General features: G+C 40.6%; 1 protein-coding gene across 1 annotated transcript in view; it reads right to left on the bottom strand.

Annotated features, from left to right (window-relative positions):
- The window catches only part of CDK14 (cyclin dependent kinase 14), a 504,392-nt gene that overhangs the window by 80,903 nt on the left and 413,630 nt on the right, over window positions 1-9,859 (bottom strand). The window contains exon 13 of the mRNA XM_019666203.1: window positions 8,174-8,317. Coding sequence (XP_019521748.1) covers window positions 8,202-8,317 — 116 coding nt within the window. The 3' untranslated portion in view covers window positions 8,174-8,201. The remainder of the gene's footprint in view (window positions 1-8,173; window positions 8,318-9,859) is intronic.

Raw genomic sequence — 9,859 nt, 5'->3', positions numbered from 1 at the left:
TGTGTGTGTGTGTGTGTGTGTGTGTGTGTGTTGAGGAAACAGCTATCCTAAATTCCAAAAGAGACTTGGTAAATTATTCATTTGCACAACTGATTTGATGTTCTTAAAAAGCTTTATTCATAGAAGCATCTCTGAGTATTGCAAACATTTTGTTAAATATACTTGTAATAATTTAGCTAAAATGTTTAACTTTGTTAGACTTGCAATACATTTGGGTTGTGGTTTTCGTTACATTTGCTATCTGTCTAGAATTTTAATGTGTCTAAAGACCTGAATCCCTGGCTTTTGTCCCAGAGCCCCAGTGTCTATCCCTCCCTGATCCCACTCCCATTTCTACCCAGACAAAGCTCCCACGTGAGGAATACCTCAGGAGGACTGATGAGCATCTGTGGGACAATGGGAATAGTTTCAAGTTTCTTTTTTGCCTTCCCTTCTCGACATTGTCATTTAGACATTGTCCTCCATGCATTCAAATGTCATCCCGGACCATCAGCCCACTTCAACTCAAACAGCCTCCTTTTATGCTCAGACACTTCTTAGAGTATCCGCAGACCACAAAGACTGTCTAGTGGGACTCAGCTGCTATCCTGGTATTAATAATACAATACAGTGCACTTAGGGCATAGACGATTCCCTCTGTATCCCAAATTCACAAGAATCAACATTAAATGAAAAGGAAAAATAGAGCACCTGACTGATTATAACTACTTGTTATATGTGACTGCTAACTTCAGAATAGTTTGGCCAAGCATTCCAATAATAGATTATCTTGCTTACTAGCCACATCACATCCTGTGCTCACTATTTATAAGAAAGCTTCACTAATATTATGCTGCTGGCTAAATAGTCCCTAAGAAATTAATTTGGGTTTTAAAAAGACAGAAGATGGAAGTTGTAGCGCTATCCCCCCACACCACCTCCCCCTCCGCCACTTTGAAAGCTCATCTGACCTGGAAACACTGAATCACAAAAATATAGCCAATTTTTGAGCATCCGTGGGCTGATGAATCAATCTGTGGAGCATCAAACGTTTCTTCTCTTTTAGCCATTTTGCTTTTAAAAACTCTCATCCAGAGAAAGAAAAAGGAAAACCAAGGGCAAAAAAAATTATTAATATTAATTTTTTAAAAAATCACTCAATTCTTTTTAAGAAAAACACACAGAAATATTTAAAGTTTAAAGGTAATGGAATGTCATGTGAGTTAAAACAATGGTTTATGAAAATAATGTGTAAATATGTATGTGCATACATTTGTGTGTGACAGAAAGGGGGAGGGAAGGATGGAGGGAGGGAAGGAGGGAGGGATGGACAGAGGGAGAGAGGGAGAGAGAGAGAGAGAGGATATGAATATGATAAAGCAAATGTAAAATGTAAAAATTTGGGGAAGTGGGTAAAGGGTATCAGGAATTCTTTGTACTATTCTTGCACTTTTTCTGCAAATCTGAAATTATGTCACTGTAAAAAAATTAAATAAATACATAAAAAATGCACTCTGGATATAAAGCACTATATATTTAACGTTACTGTCATTCTGCTTTGTGACAACCCCAGGACATAATGAAGCCGATTAGAGAGTAAAGGCCTTAGAGTCCTTTGCTAACCTATTCACAGGGTCGGTGGTGATGGTGCAGGGTACAGATCAAAGGTGACTCAAAGAAAGGGAGACATGGAGAAGCAGAGGAGGGAGAGGGAAGAGAAAAGTGACAAACTTCCTTAGCCTACAAATTTGTATCAGAGTTTAGAGGCGATAACAGACACTCCAGGGTAGAGGGGAAGCTAAGGAAAAAGGGGTGGACGTGTGGTGGGGGAGCTAAACAACATTCCAGCCTCTTCTCAATCAGGTGTTCATAATATACATTATGCATCTGTGGTTTGAAGCACTGTCAATTTCCTGAATAAGACGTATTTTTTAATCTGCAGCAATGTAGGGGTAATGACAAAAACCAGGGATTCTTTCAGATAAAACCTTCCAGGAACACTGTTTGTTTCCCCCTCCGCCTGTTATTTCCAGAATTACTGTTGTCAACTACAGGAGACAACAGAAAGAATACAATTGTAGTTGTCTGATAGGAAAAAAAATTGCAGATCATGCGGAAAATAATGGTTCTTGCAGGAAAAAAAATAAATCAGAAGCCTTCCTGCTACTGAAAGAAAGCTAGATCCAACACTCGAATTTCTTACATTGTGATAAGTGATAATTGGTATTATCTCCTTTTGTGTCTATAGTTGAGAAAATGCAACATGGCTTAAAAAGACCTTTAGTCAAAAATATCACACAATGAGGATGTTGTTACTCCCTTAAAACTGGAGTGTCCCTCTCTACTGGTCTGATGTTTTTCCTTGGTAATATACAAGCAAGGTACCTGCTGGCTATATTGCCTGCTTCATAGAAGCTTCCGAGACTGCTGTGCCCAGAGCCCTCTTCTGAGGGATTTCTTAAGAAGAAAGTTGGCCACCCCGTTCACAGCTAAGCTGACTGGATCAGAGCTCAGGGCCTGATCCAGGCCAGTCAACAGTCAACCAGCAGCTTCTGGGAGTGACAGCCTTGCTCAGTGCCTTGCTCTCTACTTCATGATGATGACTAAACCAATCAGAACTGCTCTCGAGGAGGGTCTGACTCTGAGACAAAAAGCTCAGCAATAGGCTGCCCCAGAAAGAGACACAAAGAGAAATGACAGTAAGCAGGATTCATGACAAAGCAGAAACAAGTCTGCAGAAGCCATGCGGTGAAGAGAAGGTGAGAGCAGTGTTAGCTGTAGGGACAGAAGAGTGAGCTGCCATAATGTCACAACACGGAGGACAGCCATAGGTGGGCGTTTCTCCAGGAGCTGTGACCAGGGATGAGATGGTGGTGAACACGACCGATGAACTGAAGGTCTGGTGGGATTCTGAGGGGTGTTCAGTCTTGCGAGGTCTGCCTGTGCAGCCACTTAACTATCATCCTGCTCCCTTCCTTCCCCGAGCCATCGCAACAAAAACCACCACGAAATGAAGAAACCTGACCATGTCTCCTTCTCCTGAAAGAGCCCAACACCCACTGTCTGTGGTCTCTCCTGTTCCTATGGCATTGCTCTTACCGTCCTTCTCAATGATCTGTGCCTGTCCTTCTCACTTTGCCACTCTCATCTGGGAGTTTTTCTTCCTCAAACATTTTGAATTTCTCTTAAGTGGCTGTAATCCAGAACTGAAACATATTTTTGCTAATTGAGTCCAGTTTAATTTTCCTGATTCCTCTTTTAAAAACCAGGCAGGAGAAAGGCTCTTCTCCAGCACTGTCCGGTGGAATGTTCTAGAACGTCGGAAAGATTCTGTATTTGCCCTGTGCAATATGGCGGCCACGAGTCGTGTGTGGCTAATGAGCACTTGAAATGCGGTGCTGCTACTGAGGAAATAAATGTAATTGTAATCAAATTTAATTAAAAATTAAGTTTAAATAGCCACATGTGGCTAGTGGTCACCTTGTCAGGCAGCATGACTCGATTTTCTCTATTCTTCCTTTAAAAAAAGGGGAAGGGAAGGGAAGAAATGGATTTTCCTAGTTTGTCTTTATCCAGTCCTGACCCAACTAAGTTGATTATTTTACTTCATAAATATACAACTCTTGAATATTTACTGAATATTTCATTATATGTTGTTCAAAGGCTACCTGCATCAACATCCTTTGGGGTTCTTTAAAGTGCAGATTCATGGACCCCAGGAACTTGGATTTTTAAAAACCCCCAAGGGTTTTGGCAGCCCAGGGTGTGAGAACACCACTCTACTGAATGTTCAAATAGTGATGCCAGAGTCTTAAGCACCAATGCAGTGTATTCTGCTGGAGTTTGGTTTTTAAAAGTCTTTACCTTATTTAATTAAAATTCTGGAGCAATTTATGCATTCTATTGTTCACCTGGCAGACCACTTTTAGGAAATTATTTCTTGATGTAAGTCAAGCAGAGAGAATCCATCACATTTTTTTTTTCATTGTCATATAATACTTAAAGAATGTTGATTAGCAAGGAGAATATATTATAAGGCAAGGCGAGTGTCACCAAAATATGCATACATTTAACTTGCACTTGAACCACATACATTTTTTTTCATGCACTAGACAGATAGCTGTATATTTATTACATATTTAATAGGGTCTGAAGACCAGCTGATTCATTGAAAAGAGATGTACCATAGAGAGCACCATTTCAGAAAAATTACAAAACATCTGTCTAAAAGCTTACAGGCCATTCTTATTTCATGTATTCAGCAAAAAGAGAAATACAGCAGCTGTGCACTTCCTGTCTGTTTAGAATAACTGGAAAATTAAGCTCAACTTTGAGGTGTGTTTGGTATCACTGTATGCAAATATAAGTGATACTAATGGATGTGGTACTCAATATAGCTTCTGGTCTTTTCCTTGGGGAAAATTTCTAGGCACATTTAAGTCTCTCTCAGACATTAAGAGTGTCTTACCCATAAATGCTGATAAAAAGAGTGGGGACAATCTATGAAATCTTTAGTCTATTAATATCTTTAGAGGATAACAAAATGCAGGAAGCAGTACTTTGATCACCCAGTGGCACCTATCCCATTTTTAACTTAGGTGTGCATGTTTTCTTTTCATTTAATTTGGTCACAGGACTCTGAAACCAAAATTGCTTTCTGCGCAAAGAAAAATGCTTCTCATTAGCATTTCCACTAAGGCCACTTTATGCAAATCCAGTATTATTAACTAAATAATGAAGTGACCTCTTATGCAAATATGAAGACAATTTGGCATTGAGGTATGGGAGAAAAATTAGGACCTGAAACACTGCTGTCTACTCCATCCTCCATTATTTCAAAGAGAGAAGTGATACAATGCATTTTCCATATTTTCCTGTGTGACTTTCCAGAGAGATGGTTGAAATGTCAGCCTTAGTCTAGTCTTAGCCTCTCTGGGTCCCCAACCTCTTCCTCTTCCCTCTTCTTCCCAATGTTTCTGGGCTTTACAAATAATTGGGACATTTGAGGAAAGTTTAAGATGCTATGTCCTACTCTAAACAATCAATTCATCAAGAACATTACACTCTAGGGAATTCCATGTTTTTCTCTACGACTACCCTTACTAGTAGTCTTTTTGCTCTAAAATGTCTACCATTTGATATTCAACTATTGGTCAGAGTTAAGTCCCATTGCACAGGATGTTTTAGGACAGTCTATAGGCTATATTATTTGATCTCTAGGATGGCTCCATTTGATTAAAATATGACACCCAAAAAGGTGAAAAGTTAATATTTCTTTTTCTGCTGACAGAAAACTCTTAGAATCCAGCTTCCCTGCAGCTTTCCTGACAAAAGAAAAATTTCAATGTTTTCTCAATATAATGTTGAATCAAGCTGAAGTCTTTGGATTTGGAAGAAAACAACAAAAACAATAACAACATTAAAGCTTTAAAAGTTGATGTGAGGGCCGGCCGAGTGGCGCAGTTGGTTAAGAGCTCGCTCAAGAGTTCGAGCTCTGAGCAACAGCGGTTTGAGTCCCTGCCTGAGCTGAGCTGCTGCTGAGCTGCCAACAGGTGGCAGGATGGCTCAGCTAAAAAAAAAAAAGTTGATGTGAAAAAGACAAAAACTCATAGAGAAAACGTTTGTATTATTATCAAATTAATTCTAGAGGAGAAGCTTCTACTGTGCAGATATAACCTTAGTTTAAAAAATATACTGCAAAGAAAATACATTTTTTAAAGGCTTCCAAGTGCTGATGATTACAGTTCTGAGTACCTTTTAAAATCTCCTTTCAATTAATTTTTGAGGCTTGATAGGTAATGCTTCTGTCCCGTGAGCTTGATTTGATTTTACAAGAAGGTGACCTGAGACTTGTTCTAGCAGCTTTGACTGGCCAGGCTCAGGTCACAGAGATCTCAAAAGAGCAGAGAAAAGGATACAGCTAGCCCTACAACCAAACTTCAAACTTGCTTGTGTGCATGTGTGTGTGAGGGAGAACGCAAATGAAGTCCACTTTTTGTTTAGTTCTACTGAATTGGTTAAGTGGTTTATAAAGCCAGGGGCCCTCATTATGGTAATGCAGGCTAAATATTTTAAAAAGCATATGCCGCAACCCTGAATTAAAATCATTCTCAGAACCAAGAGGTAACTGGTCAGAAACTCCACCCCATTCTTTGTCTGACCAATTGCAATTCAGAATGGGAGTACAAACGCTTCCTGGGGGAGTAAAGTTGTGCTTCTAGGTAACTTTAGCCAATAGGAAGACATAACGGGAAGAATGAAGAATCTTACTCTTAAGGATGAAGTGGCAAGTTTAATAGTAAGGCTTCCTGCCTGGCATCCACAGACCATCTTTTACCTGGGACTCTCTGTTCTCCCATCATTCATAAATCACCACCATACTCCTGAGAAGCCAAAATGGCCCCACACCTTGAGAGCGTGCAAAAGCTAAGTCCAGAAATAGTTGAAGCTACAGGCGAATCATCCATAAGACAAGGTGGACAGTTTAATTTGCTTTCTTTGCCAAGCAGCCAACTCAGCCTGTTAATATATTTCAAATTAAAGGAGAGAGGAAGGATACATCAATTGACACACCTGAACAATCACCAATGTCCACGTGAGCAAGGAACACATACGGACAAGCAAATGAAAAGCCTTCCCCACAAAAATCTTCGTTCTCTATTTGCTTCAGAGAGTTATGTTACATTGAATGAAAAGATACGTACAGAGGCCCAAAATTCTAAAAATCCCAGATGCGCCGGCCGAGTGGCTCAATTGGCTAAGAGCATGAGTTCTGAGCAACAGGGTCACTGGTTCAAAACCCACATGGGCCAGTGGGCTGGGACCAAGCTGAGTTGCCAATGAGCTGCCAACAGGTAGCAGGATGACTCAGCTGGTGAGAGCACATGTTCTTAATAACAAGGTTGCCGGTTTGACTCCCACATGGGATGGTGGCTACGCCCACCCGCAACTAAGATTGAACACAGCACCTTGGGCTGAGCTGGGCGGCCAGATGGCTCAGTAGTTAGAGTGTGCACACTTAGCAACAAGGCTTCCGGTTCGACTCCCGCATGGGAATGGTGGCTACACCCACCCACAAAGAAGACTGAACACAGTGCCTTGAGCTGAGCGGCCACAAGCTGTCGACAGGTGGCTGCATGGCGAATGGACTTGGAGCTGATCTAGCTGTGCCCTCCACAGCTAAGACAGAAGGACAACAACTTGGCTGTTCCCCTTCACCAATTCCCCAACACTGTTGCCCTCACCCAATTCCCCAATAAAAAAGATCTTAAAAAAATAAATAAATGAAATAAACATCCCAGATATTTCTATCTGGCACTAAAGAGAAACACAGCCTTTTCAGACGTTGTTGTCCTATGATTATTTCTGGGAAGCACATGTGATGACTGGGACAGGCTCACACGCCTAGGCATTGCTTGTTTAGATTATGCTTCCTATCTGCAGAATAGTAGAGGTCAAAGGTATCTGATAGGAAAAAAAGCAAAGCTTTACCACGATGAGGTCTGTACGAACGGCCTGGCAGGAATCAGAAACGGGTGAAGTGGCCCACATGGCAGCTGAGCAAAACCAGGGAGCACATGTCCTTTCTAAGGGACGCAGCCACCATTCAGTCACACACACAGACTTCTGGCAGGAATGTGAGCACGAGATTGCCAGAGTTGCTGGTTTTTCAAAAAAAGCCTGAAATCTAGACTTTGTGTAAAACCTTCCCATTTAAAAATGAGAGCAACTAATTTAAAAAAAATGCTGTGGTGGCTTGGGACGCCAGAGGGCCCCGGTTCGGATCCCACATATGAGGGCCAGTGACACTGCCCTCTACAAAAAAAAAACAAACCAATAATAAAAAAAATGCTGTGGGCCGAATAAAGCAGGTCTGTGGCTTAAATATAGGCTAAAATTAACCTTTCACCCATCTCAATGAAGAATGTGTGAATAGTTAAACTGATTTGCTTATGACTAAAATGGTTTGCCTCTGACAACAGAAATGAAATACACTTTCAGTTAGAATCCAGTAGTGCCTGAAAATATGGAAATGACTGAGTGGACCCTGCCTCAGTAAAATCTGTGATGAAAGCCATAATGAACACAAGAGGCTCATAAGATCCTGGGGGGAAATGAATCTGAAATATTTCATTTAAAAGTCCTATTTGATATCTATTCAATATTACTTTCCAAGTAAAGTAGGTCATCTTACCTGTGCTCTCTTGAGAACGCTGTGCTCATCAGTGCTTGCTATTCGATAGACATTTGCCATAACTATTGTTTTTCCCAAAGGCCCGCATGCTTTCTCCAGATTCTGGTTGCAATCTCACATTGGGGACGGTAAAAATAGAAGACACTGCGAAGAAAACGAAAAGTTATCATTTATATATGCATTGATGTATTTATAATCTTTTCTTTTTAAAAATGCATATTGAGATGAAACTCTGGATGTCTAGCATATGGAACAGTATGGTATGTGTTGGTCTTTGAAATGTTAAGTGGTCATAGTCACATACACATTTACACAGATTTACACACACATGACAAGACAGTCTGCTTTCCCCTCAGTTCCATGGCTCAGTTCATGAAAACAACATATTTTGACCTTCATTTGTGCCATTCTTTCATCCATTCATTAAAGAAATATTTATTAAGCCCTGTGCTGTTCTAGGATTTTGGAATCCTGCAGTGTATAAATCAGAATGAATAGAAATCTCTGTTCTTGTAGATTTCATTTGGGGCAAACAGCTAAAAACAATGAAACAAATATATCAATTACTAGCAAGTGTTATGACAACAAACAAATCAGGGAAGAGAAACTGGAAGTAGGTCAGGGAAGGCTTCCCTGATAAAGGACGTTTGAGTAGAGACCTGAAGGAGGTGAGAGGACAAGCCATGCCTTTACCCAGAGGAAGTACAAATGTAGAAAGAAGACACAGCAAGAGCTGACTCTAAGGAGGCAAAAAGAGGCAGGCAAAACAGGAGACTATTGTCAAAATACAGGTGAAAGAAGACTGTGAGTGACTTGGTGCATGGTGATAGCAGTAGAGAAGCGAGAAGAAATGAGATTCTGGATATATTTTGAAGGTTATGCCAACAGGGTCTGTGGAAGAACTGGGTATGAGTGTGACAAAAAGAGTCAAAGGCAATTTTCATTAACTGGAAGAATGACGCTGCCATTTATTGACAAGGGAAGACTACAAAAGGAACAAGTCTGAGGGAAAAGATCAAGAGTTCAGTTTTGGTAATAGTACGTTTGAGAGGCCTATGAGATGGCCAAGTGGAGACGCTGAGTAGTCAGTTGGATATGCAGCCTGGAGTCAGGAAAGATGGGACTAGAGATATAAATTTGGAAGCAGTCAATGTATAAATGATATTTAAATCACAAAACTGGATGAGATCATCTAGGCTCTAAGGAATGAATGCAGATAGAAAGATATGAGGAGTAAGCCCTCAGGCTTCTAACAAGGAGAGGTGTGGCAGAGTAGGAGAAATCTACAGAGGAGTCTGAAAAGTAGCGGCAAAAGGTATACCATGGCAAATGGTGGTCAATGATGTTAAATTCTGCTGAAGGAGCAAGGTGAGAGCTGGGACAAGATCCATGGATAGAGAAAATAGCAGTTTTGGAGTCTTGGGCACAAAGGCCTGGTTCAAAAGAATTCATGAGATAATGGAAGCCTAGCAACCTGAAGGCAGCCAAAATATTTGAAACAGGTGTGCTTGTTTTATTTTCAGGAAGATGGCATGAGGCTACATTCATGGTATAAGAGGATAATATTGGGTTGTCGGAAAAGTCATGATGCATGTTTGCAACAGGTGGCACTAGTTCATTTTTGGAAGTACTAGAGTCATTCGCATCTATGTTATTGCTATGTCATTTGACAGCTGACAGTTCTAG

This window comes from Hipposideros armiger, unplaced genomic scaffold, assembly GCF_001890085.2.
Source record: "Hipposideros armiger isolate ML-2016 unplaced genomic scaffold, ASM189008v1 scaffold_465, whole genome shotgun sequence".
Classification (NCBI taxonomy): domain Eukaryota; kingdom Metazoa; phylum Chordata; class Mammalia; order Chiroptera; family Hipposideridae; genus Hipposideros; species Hipposideros armiger.
This window is presented reverse-complemented; position numbering and strand designations above follow the sequence as displayed.